The following is an 18779-nucleotide window of genomic DNA, read 5'->3' on the forward strand; positions in this document are numbered from 1 at the left end:
CATAGTTAAACATTTAATCGAGGAAAAAAGTACAATTGTGAAATTCTAATGGGAAAATAGTGAGTCTTTTTAATTCACTTATTTTATTGGCTTTAATATAGTCAAAATTAACTGTATGGAAAAAGTGGAATCAGCCAGTTCAATACCAACCGTAACTCGGTTGCTAAATCATGACAGACAGAGTACATGACCTCAGTTGTAGCTACAGTCCCTCCTGTACAACCTTAAGCCAGAGGACATGAACAAAAAAACAATGATTTTAACTTTAAACACTTTCAATCATTGGCATACAGATTTTCATCAAGTGAATGAATTCATAAAATTTAAATTAAGACCACAGACGTGGAATTGAGACCAAAGCTCAGAGGCACGAGTGACACTTTCATCTCACATACAACACTACCTCAAACTGACTCGATTGTATGGAAGCAGGACAACAGGTTGTAGAATGTTGTGGTAAAATGAAGTGTTAAAAAGCACAGCAGTTGAGAAAAAAATGGTCATAGGCTAGAAAAGGTTAGCTTCTACATTTGACATATAAAGCAACCCCATAAAGCCGCCCCATAAACTTAATACATGTGATATCAAACAGATCAGCTCACACATGACAGCAATATGTTGCAACAACCTATTAAAACGGAGGGGTCTAAATGAGGAGTGGATTCACTCAGAGTTCAACTTTGGTCCACGATATAAAATACACACACACACACACACACACACAGACACAGTGATGCTCTCGACAAATAACACAGCTGCTTTTATGTTGTTGACCTCCAGTTGTATACAATTAATCTCTGTGGCAGAATATAAACTGCAACACTGACCACCTTTGACATGGTTTGTACTCAGTCATCAAACAAGAGTAGCTGGTGCAACAGCTTTTTAGTGTACCAATGTTGATGGCTAATGTTCAGAGCTGGTTGCACAAAAATATCTTAAGACTATAGTTAGGTCAGTCTTGTATTTGTTCACACTAACGTGAATTAAAACAGTTAAAAGATCCCCTCCACTCATAATGTTGCAAAAACTTGAAGCCTCCAGTAAACACTTAGAGTGGACTAAACAGGGAAGTAGGAGACATCTTCTATCGAGCAGTTAAACTTCTGAAATGAACAATATCTGTATATTCATAGATTCTGGAATTTTTAATGAGGGAGAGGGAGCAGATATTAATTTAGGGATTTTAACATGGTAATTATACTTTTTTTGTGGAAAAAACATATCAGACACACATTATTGTTTTTTTAAATGTCTGGAGGGGATTAAATACAAATAAAGACTAACCAATTTAAGCTGCTGACAAGTAGAGGACACATGGGCTGTTTCCTAAGACCCTCTGCTCACACATCCAGTACATATTAGCATACCGGCTAGAACGGCAGTGGACCGTCTCTCACAGTGGCAACAGAGCTGGAATGTCTTGAAGCCACATTCAGTGGACATCAGCGGTTACTTTTAAAGACAATCATAAACCAAATTATAGGGCAACTTTAAATTTAAAAAAGGCAGGAGATCACCACAATGATGACTATTCATGCCGAGGGGGCCATGAATGCTTGTACCAAATTTCATGGCAATCCAACCAGTCTTATTTCATTCAGCAAATTAGATGTCTATCTTAAATTAAACTCTGTTTGATCTAAGCAAATCTTTGTGCAACCAGTCTTTGGCGCTGTCTATAGGTGCTAACAAACTCTTATGTTCCAAACTAATATCACTTGTCTTGGCCATGAGTTACAAATAAATGTGTGAGCAGTTGTTTTTATGACCTGGATCCATTTCCTCTTGTTGTGGAGGAAAGGTACTCCAAACACGTGCACCATCTCCACCCTTATTTCAGATGTTGAATGTATTAATATGCAGAAGCTGTTAGTCTATAGGATGGTGCGGCAGGCTGCTGTCATGGTGGATGCTGCAGCTTTGTTCCAGAGAAGCTTTCAGTGAAGTTACTCCTGTTTGACGTCTCCTTTCAGCTTCCTCTTGACTCGAGAATACGGGCTGAGTGCATCATCCATGATGAAATCGTACAGAACCTTCACCCATGATGTGTACTGAGGCAGGTCATCATAATACTCTGCTGCTATTTTCTTCACCTACAAACCAAGAGGAAACAGATGAATAAACACCGTGGAATGCTGCCTTTAGATTACATTTTTGAACTTTCACTTTTGTCTACACAGAAGTGAAACTGTTGGGGTTGGGTGCTGCTGATAAGATTAACTGTGAGTGGACAGAACTGATAAAGCCTGCAGGCAGCAGACATGTCATAAAGAAATCTAACGTTGTAATGCTTAAACCCCTGATCAAACCCTATGTCAAGTCTGTCATTTCCTAATCATTTCCATGAAGTGTAAAGAAAAGAACTCTGAAAATTGAAAATGCAAAAATGTGAAATGTGCCAGTAGGTAAGTATACAAATCAACATGCTGTTAATGGAGAATAAAATGTCCAATAATAAATCAATAATGGATGAATATTTAGTTGGGTTTAAAAGGAGATGTTCTTTCAAAGAAATTCCAATTCTTTCAATAATTTGAACCAAAAGACAGTTCTTTCCAAGAAATGATAGGCCATTTGAACTGCAGTATCTGGGTTAGACCCTTTTTACAGCACTGGATGATGTCTTGTTTTATAGTCCATCTTATCTTTACTGCTGCAGATTTTAGTTGATTTTTCTGCTCTTATTTTACAAGACTGGTGTCTGGCAAATGTGACAAACAAATTATATAAAGGTCCAAAAACTTTTTAGGCATGATACTGGATGAAGATTTATTTTACTGAATGGAATCTACGTAATAGAACCAAATCTTTTCTAATCTATGTACAGTACCAGTCAAAAATTTAAACACACCTTCCTATTACCTTGAATGACAAAGTGTTCCCAAACTTTTGACTGGTACTGTAGGTAAGGAAATAAACATACACACAATTTGCATTTACCATGCTAACTAAGAATGCATGATATATCGCTGGCCGATATGTTATTGGCTTGTAAGAATTAAAACTAAATTATTGTTATTGTTCTGATAATGGAATTTCATCCAATAATTATATCTAAAAATACAGAGCCTTGGCTGCTGACAAGAGAAGAAAACAGACTTTAGATATTTTACTTGAGTAGACTATGACTGCTCACTTACTGGCAGATAGAAGTGCAACAATATCTGCCAGTAAGTGAGACAATGCGAGCAATTGATCAAACAACTGTTGAACAAACAGAGCATAAACTTGCAGACATGTGACCGCTCCCCCCACATTCAACTCTGTGTCCCCTCTCATCCACAGCCACTATGAGTAGTATTATTGGTTATCATATTGGTATTGGCCACATCAAACAGATAATTATGAGATATCATTATCGGTGCTGAAATTCCATATCAGTGCATCTCTAATGCAAACTTTAGTATGAATACTGTAGTATGTTAACATGCATACAGTTAGCATTTTAAAATTCTAACTGTTTACATGTTAAGTCTATAATATATTAGCATAATAACATTAGCATACAGTACAGCAGAGTCTGGGGAGAACTGTATTCTGTAACTTCCTGGTAAGCTTGAAAGTGACCTGTGCTGAGTTTCAAATGAATACTGATCATGTCAGGCTGTGAGCTGGTACTGGCTACTGTAACAGTTTCATCATTTACTTATATGTGCTTTGCACTTCCTGGTTAGATGCTAAAGTGCATTTCGCTGTGCTGGTACTGTGTAATGGCAAAATGAGTCTAATCTAATAACCAGGGAGAGTACCTTTACAGTCCTGATACACATTTATTAAAAAAACCTGACTGTAAGAACAAAGTATTGTTCACAACTCTTTACAACATTATCTACAAATTTTTTAAAAAAAGAAGGGCCATGGTAAATACATTATTTTTGCACCCATTATGTGAAATCTTGACCTAATTATCTCATTATCTTTAGATAACAAATGTTACACATCGGATTTTTAAAACTGAACTATTCTCACAAGTTACTGATTGAATTTGTGTTATCTCAATATCTAACACTTTCTGGTTATAACAACCCTTTGTCACAGAGCGAGGATAAACTACAAGCACACACACAGATTTGTATTCACCCAAATTATTTCCTCCTTTCTAACATCATGGAAATGCAGCTGACAGTGTGGTTTGATTGAAAAGTGTGCCCCCTGTGGGTAACACTGATCTCCATCTCCAGATGTACTAACCATGGGCAGCCTGCGTCCTGGGATGCTGGGGAAGTCATGGTGCTCGTTGTGGTAGCCCACATTGAAGGTGAGCAGGTTGAGGGAGCCATAGTAGGAGTAGGTCTCATGGCCCTTGAGGAACATGTAGTGCTCAGCTATGAAGTGGCCAGAAATGGGGTGCAGTCCCATCCCCAGCATGGAGCCAGCCAGCATGTAGACCACAGGCTTAGCCCCCCACAGCCAATACAGCAGAATGTCAAAGGTGAGCTGGAAGGCCAGATTGGTCACCTCCAACTGAGTGATGGGTTTGGGGTTGATGCAGAGAGGCCGGATGGCATAGAACAGAGGCTGCAGAATAATCCAGATGAATTTGCGGAAGCGTGTGCAGAAGAACCAGCCTTCAAACTCAGTGGGGATGTCTACATCTACACCGTCTCCGCCCAGGTAGCGGTGATGGTCCAGGTGATACCGTTTGAAGGAGGCCGAGTAGGGCAGACCGATGGGCAGGTTGGCAAACATGGCAAAGTAGCGGTTCCACATGGCCTTGTTGTTTCCAAAGGCCGTGTTGTGGGAAATCTCATGAATAGCGAGGGTCATTGAGTGGTTGATACAGCTGCCGAAGGCATAAGTCCAAAACAAAACCCATTTCCAGTCCAAGTCTTTGACCAGGTAGAAAGCTAAAAACTGTATAGCCACCATCATGCACACAATCCATTTCAGCCTTGGGTCAGGACCCATCAACGACTTGATTTCTGGGTATTTTGCTGCAAGAGAAAAACAAGAGAATCAAATTAAATGAATGTACTGAAAATAAAACTTTGTATTTGATTTACATGACATGACCAAACATTTAAATGAAGGAATTCAACTTATGTTTCTACTCAAAACTACTTATACTTTGTCAAAAAGCCTCAAAAAGATCAAGGAAAAGTTTGGTACATCTGCATTATTTAGATTAATAGAAGAAAAAGTAGCAGACTGGACACAAATGTGACCGAGTCAACTACTGATTGTTAACTTGTGTAATGTATTTTACAATTCCGCTATTCTTTGATTAGTAAATGGACTGTACTTGTATCGCGCCTTTCTAGTCTTCCGACCACTCAAAGCGCTTTTTACACTACAAATCACATTCACACATTCACACATTCATACGCTGAATGGGTACAGGGGCTACCATGCAAGGTCCCAACCTGCCCATCAGAGGAAGCTAACCATTCACACACATTCATACACTGATGGTGCAGCCATCAGGAGCAATTTGGGGTTAAGTATCTTGCCCAAGGACACATCGGCATGTGGACTGGAGGAGCCGGGAATCAAGCAGCAAAAGAAATCACGTACAGTACATGCCAAGGCAAAAGGAACTGTACGCAAGTACCCTGCATAACCACATTGTGATGTACAAGCACTTCGGGTGAACATAAGGTTATACTTCACTTCACACTAGGAGTGTCTGTGTGTGCAGTCACTAACAGCTTTGAAGAATAGGTTTCCATATGTAGGACATACCAAAAATTCGTAAGAATCTTTACAGAATGTCACACCGTAAAGCGAAACTATTTAACTTTGAAATGTAAAAAAAGTAATATCTTAATCATAAATACAAAAGTTAGATTCCTACGCATTAAAAATAATGTACCAAACTGGCCATTTCATCCATTTTTGCCACTAAATCCCACTTTTTCGAAAGTTGTCAGGTACGACCATGTCTTCCATCATATCTGTGTGCAGCAAGGTGTAAACAAAGGTCCTGATGTAAAAAGTAGTGAGTGGCGGTAGCAAGTAACTCCATCGATTACCAGCCACCACAAAACACATGACACAAGTCATTGTGGAAGCTGACACGACTCAGAAATTGGTAGTAAACAGCTGACACAAGTCGAACTTAAATTAAAATGTTTTTTCCTGCTACAGCATACTGCACATATCTGTTCTATTAGATAAGGAACCTGTGTTCTTCTAACTTAGATTTTAGATTTTTTGTTTCATGATGGCACCACCTATTTTATATTAATTTGATGGTTCTCCAACACAGATGAAGACCTTGTTTTCATACATACATCAAATCTTTACACAAAGTGGTGACATCAGTGTCCTGTCACAGGCAGACAGTCTTACTGGCTATATTTACCGTCCATCTCTATTCTTATTTCAGTTTGAATAAAACCTGTAAAACCTATAAAACCTGTAGTGATTACAGAGGAAATCTGTATATAGCTTTTCATTATGTAGTCAATGTGTTCCACCTCTTTTTATGTGACTATTTATCTACACATCAATCAACATTCAAATACCAATGTACCAGATTAAGCCAGGATTGATAATCATTTCCATGTGCGTTCCTCTGCCAGAACTTTTACAAATGTCTATGTCTAAGACAAAGACTGAAAGGTATTGTGAGGCCCCAGCTAGACTTGAATTAATGTTAAGTCATGTCAAGCTGTGCTAACTGTGGTTTGCAGTGCAAACAGCCAGGTGTTGATAAGGCAATTGATGTGTTTAAGAACTTGCTGAACATGACCACTTTTTTGACCTTTACACTGAACTAAAGTTAATCTATCATCAAGTCAGCTGTAGGAGGGAGAGGCCAGCACAAGGAAGGTTCATTTTGAAACTCCTTCATTTAAAAGTAAACTGCTGAACAACTTCCTAACTGCCCATCAATTGATTCCCAGTAGGAGCCAATATGGCATAGACACTTGAATGGAACAAATCCTGCACATCCTGATACTACTGTTTATGTTTTATCATACCAATAATTGCATGGGAAAATAAAGCAGCACTGTTTTAGTTGTATTTCCAGCAATAAAATTGATCTAGAAATAGAGGATGAACACTTATTGTTTTCTATCTGCTGCTTTTGTTTAACATGTAGGGTAAGGTCTCTTTAGTCTGTACATCAGTTATAATAAAACAGCACAATGTCACTATAAATACTCTATATATAATTACATACTGTAACTGAATATAGTATTTTATTTATTACTGTTTTTTAATCAATACTAGATCTCAATTTTCTTGTTTCATGCTTAAGTACTCCTTTTTCATCACATCAAAGCCCTATCCCTGACCCCCCCCACGGCAAACTTCTACAACATATTTTTACACTGACCGTGGATTCAGTCCAGTGACTTCACTGTCCAACTGCTCAAACCTGTACTGACTTAGTTAAAGCATAACAATAAAAGGCCAGATATAATACAGTGAAACATCATGGTGAATAGTGATTAAAATTGATGTCCATAATAAAAACCCAAGTCACACAAGTTTACCTGCTCAGCCATTTAAAATTCCTTTGCTTTTAAGAGATGTAAAGTTGGCCTCCAGGCTACATGTATGTGTTTTATTTGCATAACAACAGGGAGGGTACTGCAGAAAGACAAGTCTCAGCAAACACCACATTCTGAGTCATCACCACAATGCGCCGCTGCCTCCCCCCTTACAAAGCTGAGCTGGGCCTCAGGCATGTGACTGTCCATAGCAAAGCTCTTTGCAAGGCAATAACAATGCCTCAATACACCTCTGAGAGGGTCAAAAACTGCAGGAAGACAGATACACAGAAACTCAGAACTCCAACATGAGCAGAAATTACAAACTAAGATAGAGTTAGAGCCTTATAAAAACACCTATTGTTCATGTTGTTGAGTTTGTATTGTCTTTCAAGTCAACCATTAAGATATACTGCTGTTTAAAGTAAACCTTTACTTTACAAAGTATTAATTTCTCTACAAAAGCCATAGGTTTATAAAAATAAGCACAATCTGTGTTTAATGTTGTTAAAACACCAATAGCCATACAAAAATTACATAATTACACCCCTATTTTTATACAAAAATTCACATAAGAATTGTGATTCTTATCTCCTATGATTCTGAATTGATTCACAGATTTCAAAATTAGATTTTTCTATGTCGTTAATAACATTATATGGACAGAACAAAAAAGGTGTACCTCTACTGCCAGGGCAGTCTACAGCGCCCACATGCTAGAATTTTTTGCAGTTCACAGTTTTTCCCCTATATTCATTCTGCAGTGGCGAATCATGAGTGCCACTACTAAAATTTCACACAATCATTAATATCAACGGGCTACTAATGATTTTCACTCGCACACTGTGCGAGCACGATAACACCCTATGTTATCATGGAATTGTTTTGAGTCATGGAATAGTGCCAGAACATGCCCTCTCCTTGTTCTTCAAAGGAGATCTGTGTGAAAGATACTGTTCAAAGAGTAGCGTAGCTCTTTGAAGGAATAGGGCAGAGCGTAATGTGTGTGTAGCAAGTGTGTGGTTAACCAAGAGAGCGAGTGGCAGAAAAGTGACGGTGAATGCGAGGAGCAGAGGAAAAGGTTAGTAGTAAGTTGTCAATCTGACAGTAGCTAAATGTACAGTACAGACTACAGTGTGTCAGTTAATAAATGCTGAAGCTTCTCAAAACCAAAAAAAAGTCTCGTCTGTTGTTTCCCTAACTGCTGGAAAAGCGAAGGGGGTTAGCTCCAAAGTTAGCAATCTCAGCCGCTTCTTAACAGAGAAGTGCTGAACTGCGGAGTCTCTCCCGAGTTATGTTGTCGCACCAAAGCAGTCAACCTAGGGGAGACACTGCATTCATCTTAAAAAAAAGGCAGCATTTGGGCTGAATGAATATGTTGTACCCCATCACACACAGACTGTTGGTGGAGCACCAAACTCCAGCACTAACAATTAAGACCAGCTGACCAACTCACACTGCAACACTTAACAAAACTTACACTAACTCTGCTAGGGAAAAGAAAAGAACTCTTTCCACAATCTGTACAGCATTTGTATAATGATGGCTTTCTCCGGTAATAATGGCACAGCAGAGAGGCTGCTCTACACTGCCTCTTATTCCATTACACACACACACACACACACCTACTTCTCTTTTTACAACTAACATTGAACCAGTGATGTTGGTCAGCAAATGTCACTTGGATTTCATTATTCTCTTAGAGGCAGAAGACTGGAGGATGCTTCCAAATAAATGCAGTCTACTTTTCTGGATCAAAAAGCTACTCTTACACACTTTTCTCTGCTATTTTGCTGTTGGTCAGACAGTGACCTTCATCAAGATCACTTAACTTAACTGCCAGTGACATTGACATGGGTAAATGATTTGGCACACAATCATCTGGAGTAAGATTCTAAATATAGTGCTCCCTTTTAGAGCCCTGCACGGGTTAGGGATGTAACAGGACAGAGTGCACAGTGAACTCAGCAGCCACACATTTCTCTGTTCTCTTTTTCTCTGTTTAGCGTCTTTAGGTTAGACCAACCCATTGTTGCTAACTTTGGAGCTAACCCCCTTCACGTTTCCAGCACTTGAGGGAACAACAGACGTGACTTTTTAGCATTTCTTAACTGACACACTGTAGTCTGTACTGTACATTTACTGCCAGACTGACAACTTTACTGCTAACCTCTGCTCCGCTCGCATCCACCGTCACTTCTCTGCCGCTTGCTCTTTCCCACTCACTACGCAAACATATTACACAATGCCGTATTCCTTAACGGAGTTACGCTACCAATAGTTTCCCAGGCAACAACACAGAGGTTGACTCACGTACCTAACAGCGCTGCACAGAGACTCCCAAAAGTATTGATTGGCAGGGGTTCTTGTTGTGATAATTATAGGAGAAACACTGATTCAGTAAACGTTCAGTATGTTCAGTCAATGCTCAGTAAACATTGGGTACAGTTAGAACCAGCAGTCTCCATTAGGTAAGACGAGTTCAAAGTTGTGAAAACAACGGAGGTGTTTTGAATACACCCCCGTTTCACAGGCAATTTGTTAGTCTGTCCCTCCCACCACAGGAAATAACCCCTACCAAATAAACAAAATCTTGATATTGATATAAAATCTTGATTATTTATGAACAAGTTTACAAGAATCTGACCAAGTATTTGTTGATTTGTTGACAAATTACAGTGTGGACACAATTCAAAAAGTTTGGAGGTTTCATACCCAGCTCTAAATAATTTGAATACATTTCCTGCTCTTCAGATACTATGTCTGCTACCTCTGTGGAAAGGCAGTCACAGCAACCTAACTAATCTGTAGCGTAGCAGTGCCTGAGAATCTCCTGATACTGCTGCATTCCATCTGTACTAACATGAATAATTCAAGCTAGGAGACAGCCCTGCTGTCAATGAGTATCTTTATCCATGGCTCTGTTCTCAACACAATGGCAGTACTTTGTGTTGACCAATTAACTTGAGTGTCTCTTATGTTCACAGTGAAAATACATGATAGATACAAAGCCTGTACCGAAAACATATCAATCCTTGATCATCCAAAACTGAGCCCTGGTCAGCAGGCCACCTGATTTTCATAAAAGGGCACTTTGACAAACAGAAGGCCTTTTGTGTTTGCCGCAATAAAACGGAACATCCGACAGGATCAGAATCATTCGTCACAGAGCCCCAAGTCAGATTGTCAGTGTCTCAGTTCAATCATCAAATTTCAAATTTTTCCATTCCTTCTTTATGTTCATACAACATTAACAATAACGGCTTACAGCGAGCAGCATGCACTCACCATGTGTTGTAGGGTTTAGGATACAAAGTTATTTTTTATTCTATTCTAAAAAGTAAATGTGAGGTTTTTTTTTTCATTTTCCTTCATGCCAGGCAGCTGGTGGCATTCCAGCAATGCTTGACACCGACAATCCATCACAATAAGTGAGTCAAAGTTTTGTTTATGTTGCATGTATAGTAACGCAACTGACACAGGGACTGTTTGGAACTCTCAATTGTTGGTGTCTTTTTCTCAACACCTATGGTATGCTTTGGGAAATATCACATCTAATTTGTTATAACAACGCATCTGCAGCGTGGCAGGAAATCTTTCTCACTGTCAAGTGAGACAGACAAGCTGTGTTTAAAGTAGTTAGGTAGAGAAAGGGTTTAGATTCAGCTGGGTGTCTTGCATTCTCAAGTTTGTTCAGTTATCAGACTTCACTACCATTCCCCTCTCATGATAATGAAAGGGATCATGTGATAAAAGTTCCATGAATAAAAAGTCATGACCTCTTGAACCCTCTCTGGTGAGGACTTTTTAGTGGAGTCTAGTGGACATTCCAAGGTGTCCAAAGATACCAAAGATGTTTGGCTGAATTTTACATAAAGCAGTATAAATTTTAGGGCTGCGACTAACAATTCTTTTCATTTTCTTTTCATAATTCTTATCAATAAATTTGCTGTTTATTTTCTTCAATAAATGGTTTGGTCTACAATAGCGCTGATTGATTTTGAAAAATATCTATTTGCAATCATTTTGACTGATAATTCAATTGCGATATGATTTGCAATATTAGAGGGAATGATCATTTTTACATCATTCTCATTTTCATTGAAATACATATAAATATGATTATGATGTGATTTTTGTGGGGATCTGTACCAAACAAAGATGTTTTCTTAAGTCTGTTGATTATGATGTGTAGACATCTCCAGGATGACAATATCTCATTTAGAATGGTATTTTGACACATTTTGCCTCTCACTAAAATTGCACTTCCTGTGAATTTGAAAATTGCAGTAGACCATATTGTGATTGATAAAATTTTGATTAATTGATCAGCCCTAGTCTACAAAACATCAATAAACAGTAAAAAAAAAAAATGCTCATCACAATTTGCTACAGACCCAGGAAATGTCAATCTAAAACCCTAAAATATTTAATTTTCTATAATGTAAGATTAAGAAAAGCAGAACATTTTCACATTTAAGAGTTACTTTTAATCAGTCATTTTGAGTTGGCAATCACTGACTCAATTAATTTGAATTCGTGTGACAATGAAGTATTGGAAAAAGCAGGTCCAGAACATACTGTATCTGGAATACTCTCATACAGTATTAGTTCAATTACACCCTACTTCTGTGTTGTGCATGACAGAAACATTTTTACACTGTTTGTTCACAATACATACCTTGCTAAGCTTGCTCATGTAAATATACATATTTAAATTAATTGTTTATATAGCTTTAGTATGAATTGCAGGTTTCGCAAAAAGAATTTGGTCATTTTCTCCTCGTGTTCATTTAACGCTGGCTACTTTGAATATATCTTAAAAGCCGACAAAACACCTTCTAAGGGACACAAATTCAACATATGGCATAAAGGTCTAAGACTTTGGTTGGTCCTCGGTTAATGTGTGTCCTGTGGTAGTGTCTAAACCGTTAGTACAACTTTCCTGTGAGAGGCTCAACAGTGAATTATGTCATCTCAGGGAGTGGCGTAATGACTACTGTTGTTCTACATTGCTAACGTTTATATGTTACATTAAGCTAACTAGCTTCAACTAGCTTGTACATTAAATTTATTTGTAACAAATCTAGATCTTTATAACACCTACGGTGATGGGTGTCAGCCATTAAGGACTATTCACTAACTACTGTTCAACCTAATCTATGTCAGTTAGCTAGCACTTGTGGCAAATATACCGACGGACATGGAACCGTTAGCTTACGTTAGCAAACCGAGTCAGCTGCACTGGTACGTTAGTATTGATGTGCAATTACACGTTTAACAAGTCACCAAAATAGCCACCCAGCTGAGTTAACATGGCTACATCCAAGTTAAGATGACTATAGGTTTATCCAAAACTTGCTAACGGATAAGCTAGCTCACCCAGGATCTCTTTTCTCCTGTCGGCATGCGGCTGGTCCGTATACACCCACTCGTAGTCCTCACGGGCGACCCGGTTCCCCATCTTTTTGGTTAATGTTTTAAACAAGTTTCTTGAACAAACAATTATCAAAAAAATCCCAAGGGCGATTTAAAAAACTTCTCGGTTTCTTCCCCTCTCCTCTATGGTTCCCCCCTCCTTTCTTCAGTCTATCGACCCGCCCGGCTGACCTGCCCGAACATCAGTCAGCTCTGCCCATTCTGCAGCTCCTCCCCCAGCAGGCCTCGCACTACATAACGTGTTGCCTTTTTAAAATTAGGCTTATAAAACTCTTACTGTCTGTTGTGCTTACTGATTTCCATCCTCGTTGTATTATTTTGCTATTTGCTATTGCAGTTACCACCTACCACTGCTCCAAACCAGGTCCAATTCCTCTGAACAGAATAAGAGCTTTATTGAAGTTCTGCTTTTAATGGCAATAAAGAAATTCAGTTTCAGCTTATAGTGCTATTTTTTCTGTTACTTCCTCAAAAACCTAAAAACTACTTAACTTGGAGTGGAAATATCACAATGAAAATGAAATACAATGTCTGTTTAATAGTAACTGCTTTATCCACCAATGCCTCTCAGCTCTGATGGTGAAACTTGGCCCTACTGACATTTTAACAAATTTTTACATTTTTACTCGAAATGAAAGTGTTTAGTGTTAGATGAATACATGACATTGTTAAAACTCTGGTACAACAGGGCCATAGCCAGGGTTTTTGAAATACTGGGAGTCCAAAATCCCCCCCCCCCATGCAACCTCGCCCACCTAACAAAATTCACTAGTCATCAAAAAGCGTGTGAGATGTTCTGATTTTATTATCACTGTTTCAATTGTATTTTCTGTAAATCTTATTTCCCTGCATGGTGGTCTGATGATGATATAATACTCATGGAGAAATATTAAATCCCTGTATTATATTTTCATAAAAGGATGGGTTCACAATTTTTCAAATCTGTCTTAAAACAACAGTCAGGTGCCCACAGGAGCATTGAAACAGGTTTTTCAACAGGGAAACACTGTCCAAGGAAACACAAAGAAGGAATTTGATGCTAAAAAGACTGTAAATGTGGCAGATAACCATTTGATATGACTAACTCAGACTGTTGAAGCCTCTTATAAGCTTCAGATTAACTTTTAAATGCATTTTTGCAAACATGAGTGTGTAAACACACTGTGGAGTTTGGCCCCCATCACTTACGTTGAAAGCAAATTTGAAGGGGATCTTTTAATAGTCAGTAGGAGCAAGAGGAATAATTACAACCAGGAAAACCTCTTTCACTATTCATATGGGCACCTGACTGTTGTTTTAAGACAGACTTGAAACGTATCCATTAAATGTGTTTTCTAGAAGCACTCACAATTTAAATATATTTTAAAAACATGAATCTGCCATCAAACCCACCATATAGCAACAGAATGTGAAGTCCTTCTCAGGCCGTAAATTCACAAATGTTCAGAAACAATACAGAGGATGTGACTTTGGTGTCTACGTGGTAGTTACAGGAATTTGTATAGGAATATTTAACTTCTGCTGCTGAGTTAACCTACACCATTTCCTTTTTGGGAATTAAGGAATTCAACTAATTTCCCCATGTAAACCTTAAAAGCACAGTGTCAATTCCTAAACATAATTTCTAAATGCATTTCAAAAGTGACAGTGACACTAATATACATGTTTTGTAATACACTGCAGCTGCAACAGTGTCAGTCACAAGCCCCCATAGCCAAGTGACAGTGATACGCAACAGCCTGAGAATATTCCTCACCAACAACACCAGAGCTGTATGTTCAACAAAGGAGTACTGTCCCTTCAAATAAAGCCCAGAGGGATCTCATCAAGCCTAACTGACACGACTGGGAGAGTGTAAGCGTGTGGAAAGCAAACACAGTTACCATCAAAGGAATTCACAGTGTTATTTTCCACGCAGTAATTCATAATCTTCACACCTCTTGAAGTAACATCCTGTGGTATTGAAGGGGTCCCACAAGATGTTGGTGAGTAGGTCCATTTGACTTATGTCAGCACTATAACCTGATGTCATAATCATATTTATAGGCTATTTATACACTACAAAGTCTCAAAAAGTTGTGAAGAACCACAGAGCAAAAATCCTCATTAAGGGGGAGCATAATTCTATCACTGTCAGAATACAACTTCATAACCTTACATTACCCTACTCCTGTCCGACTAGTAGCTTTTCACATATTATGTAACAGCAGCATCCCTGGTTTGATTCCAGCTGATGTGTTGCATGTGATGCCCCTCACTCTCCCCTTACCTATTTCCTGTTTGTGGTTCAAAGGGGTCTTCAGATATTTGGATTTTTTAAAATGAGAACATCATTTGAAGAAGTACAACAAAAATCTGATTTTTTTAAAGATCTTGCGTATGTCTGTAAACATATGGCCGTATCAATATGTTCATGTAGGATTAGCATACTACGCTAACAGTCCGTCAGCTGTGTGACTATATCTGTGCCATGGCGTCTTTCAGAGCACACAAACACCGTAAACACTTGTCACCTGCCCTGCACGGTGCTGTTAAACTGGAAACACCGCGGGCTACACCTTTTTTTTTTTACAGCCTATGGGCTAAACACAGCTCAGCACGATTATGCTAACAATGCTAGCCATGCTTATGCTGCGCATAGGGAATTGCCACTGATTTAAATGTGTTATTTTTATATGTATAAACTTTATTTTGAACCTTTATTTTGGTATTTGGAGTGAAAAGGCACGAGACCACCTGGGGGTATATAAGGTATGAGCCTGCTGCATTCTTCAGTTGGCAGTTACGTACAAACAGTGAAGCCAGGGAAGATCAGCCGACTCCAACTGTTTTGATTTGCTCTTTCAGATGGGTAAATATCATGTAAGCGTGTAAACAGTTTTTCGGTTTTTCTATTTATTGTTCTGTTTTTATTGTTGTTTGTATTGTTATTGTACTGTTTTATTTATTGTAGCGTGTAGTTTGTAGGTTATCAGTGGTATTTGCACTAGCTTGCCGGTTACGATTATGGTTATCTTTAAATTAAACTTGTCAGAACGCCAAAGGGAATCAGGTGTAAAGTTTGTCTGACTCCACTGATACGTATGTATGTGTAAGATTTAATGTTATAGTGTTTTGTTGTTTATATTTTCTTTGTTTTGTTCGTTTTCTTCTAACAGTTAATAACGTTTATTTTCAGTATTTTTGTAACGGTTGGTAACGTCTATTTTCGGTTTGTTTATAACAGTTAATAACGTTTATTTTCAGTTCCAATTTATAACGGTTAATAACTTTTTTGCAGTCTGTTTGTAACAGTTGGCTCTAATTAGAGCCAGAGCCCGAACAGCTGATTAGCAACGCTGTTGTTTGCCGTTGCCAAGGCAACCAGGCAGCTCACGGGTTGTAGGTTGTAATACGTCACATGTAGATAGAGAGGATGGATGAGAGATATATCGTTAATGTAGCTGTTGTTTGACTGAAGTTATGAAGGAATGAGATAATTGCATTTACAAAAACAATAGGTCCTCGTACTTTCAGTGCCAGGGACTGTTGGGGTCCTGGAACTTTCATACTCGGGCCCTAATAATCTCTAAAAAAAACTGGTTCCTCGCACTTTCAGTCACTACAACATATGGTCAATTCAGAAGTCCGTTGATATATATTTTTCAAAATATGAAAAATCGATTAACATCTATATCTCCACAAGTATTCATTCATATGCTACCAGAACTGACACAGACATTCTATGGATACTAGATATCAAGCGTTTCAAATGTTGTTTCGATTGGTCAAACAGTGAGTCTGCAGTGATATTTAATATCTTGCTGTAATTTGTACTGTATGTACTAGGTGTGCCTGAATACAAATGTTATTCAGCAAAGCACAAATAGTGGGTTTATTACGAATATTTGTTTCATACAAATATTTTCAAAATTATTTGTTTTCAGGAAGAAAAAAAAAAAGTCAAATACCAGTGCGCAGGTCGGTTACATCACTATCTCAGTCTCTGTCCTTGGCTCCGTTGTTACGTCTATTAGCAGGTCTCAACAAGGGGAGTCACATCCAACTGTTGATGGATATTTCCTTATTTGGACATCACCCCTGGATTTGGGGGTGTTACAGAGATAAAGCTACTGACACACGTGAAGTGCTCCCAAGGGACTCTACATAACCTGTTGTTAACCTTCCCCTTTTCACAAAGTTAGGTTGTAAAAATTAGGCAATAAATGAAAAGTGCAAAGCAATAGTCGCCTTTGAAGCTCTTCCCTACATGTTACGTGCTGTGCTGTCTCTGTGTTATGGGTGTATGAATAGGTTGAGGTCTGTCTGCAATGAGGCGAATGAAATTTTAGCTCTGTAGTCAGCGCAGTTGTCTATGATCCCGGAGACTCCAGTTCGTGTGGGGACCTCCGTCGTAAGGTAGTTTATTCATGAACACTTATTGTAACACTTTAATTTTCTAAAATTAAAAGCATCATAAAAACAAAAACAGGATTTTTAAGCCTCTTTTCACTTCTATTCAAATACAAATACAAATAATTTTGCTGCCTCAACAAATACAGAAACAAATACAAATACTGGGCTCTCTGCACATCCCTAGTATGTACAACATTTTCTATTTCATATACTTTTTAAACAAATTTCACCAAAATATTTGACAATACACCTGAAACCAGCAAATATGTGATTTTTAGGAATTTTATCACCAACATCTTGACTGTTGTAAGCGTTTTAAATTTAAACAGACAAAATTACTCCAGTTTTGCATGTGATGTCATTGCCTCATCTTGTGAGATGGTGTATAAAGACCATGTCTCCCCAGTGGCGCAGTCATTAAGTCACCTTCTCTGGGGATGCAAATCCCCAGGTGGCCTACTTGCCAACAATGTAGAAATTCATATATGTGGTATGCTTTCAAGTGCTTATTGAAGTCATATTAACTCAGATGCTTGGACCCCGATCACTGCTGCTTGAAGCTATAGTCCCATTTATTTTTACGCTCTCTTTATTTCAATTTTACATAAAAAAATTATATGTATTCTGAAAATATAAATTGACAAAACAAATAAAGATGCAACTCATAAATGATGATCCAAGGGTCTGAAATGTTTTATGGATACCGGCTAAGCCCTGACAAGGACTTTAATGTGACAAATATTTGGACATTTAGTGCATTTTAGTTTGTATGAATTTATGTAACTGCCTGCCCCTACTGCAACACAGTAAATGTTCTAGATACACCATGGCTGTAATGCCGTTAAATAATCCTGCTGTTCCCCTTCAGCTTATCTAACTGCAGGGCCACTGCTGCAGTAGAACATAAAACAATGGAACATTTCCTGTTTTGACCCACAGGAAGTTGATGGGATGAGAAAATGATGGCATGGCAATGGGTCCGAGGTCTTTCACATGAACAAGCAACACTGTCTTTCATCCATCATCACTGTTCCTGAAACACTAGATGTATGTTGTGGAACATTCTATGTGACCTTAACTTGGAATACTGATGTGAAGTTGTAATACAATTTATTTGTGCCACTTTGTCATAGCTGCTTAAAACCATGTAAGAATGAAGGACAGTTATAGATGGCGGTGTGAGCAAGGACACTTACAGAGGAAAGTGTAGCTCACAAAAAGTGTCAAAATCATTTTTTTTTTTTTACAGAAAGCCCGTGTTGCAAAATTAGGTGTATGGAGTTTGGAAGATGTGGGTGTTTACCTGGCAGGGAGGGTCTAATGCACATCACATATGATTGATGATAGAGATGGGAAAGTTTACCATGTTTATGACTTGTGACTGTTTATGTCACATGATAACAAAAGACTTCTGTATAATTGCAGATGTTTGTGAGAGGGTTAAAAATACTGTTCATTGACAATATGACACTATATCCACTATATCCAAGAAATAAGGGT

The 18779-nt window shown here is 38.3% G+C and overlaps 1 protein-coding gene across 1 annotated transcript; it reads right to left on the reverse strand.

Moving 5' to 3' along the window:
• degs1 (delta(4)-desaturase, sphingolipid 1) lies at window positions 1–13070 on the reverse strand. The gene is made up of 3 exons (XM_067609239.1): window positions 12828–13070; window positions 4195–4937; window positions 1–2096 (listed from the first exon to the last, which is right to left on the reverse strand). Exons 1-3 carry the CDS (start codon window positions 12907–12909, stop codon window positions 1950–1952), a joined length of 972 nt encoding a protein of 323 aa, XP_067465340.1. The 5' UTR covers window positions 12910–13070; the 3' UTR covers window positions 1–1949.
• Window positions 13071–18779: the final 5709 nt, after the last annotated feature.

This window comes from Thunnus thynnus, chromosome 14 (assembly GCF_963924715.1).
Source record: "Thunnus thynnus chromosome 14, fThuThy2.1, whole genome shotgun sequence".
Lineage (NCBI taxonomy): Eukaryota > Metazoa > Chordata > Actinopteri > Scombriformes > Scombridae > Thunnus > Thunnus thynnus.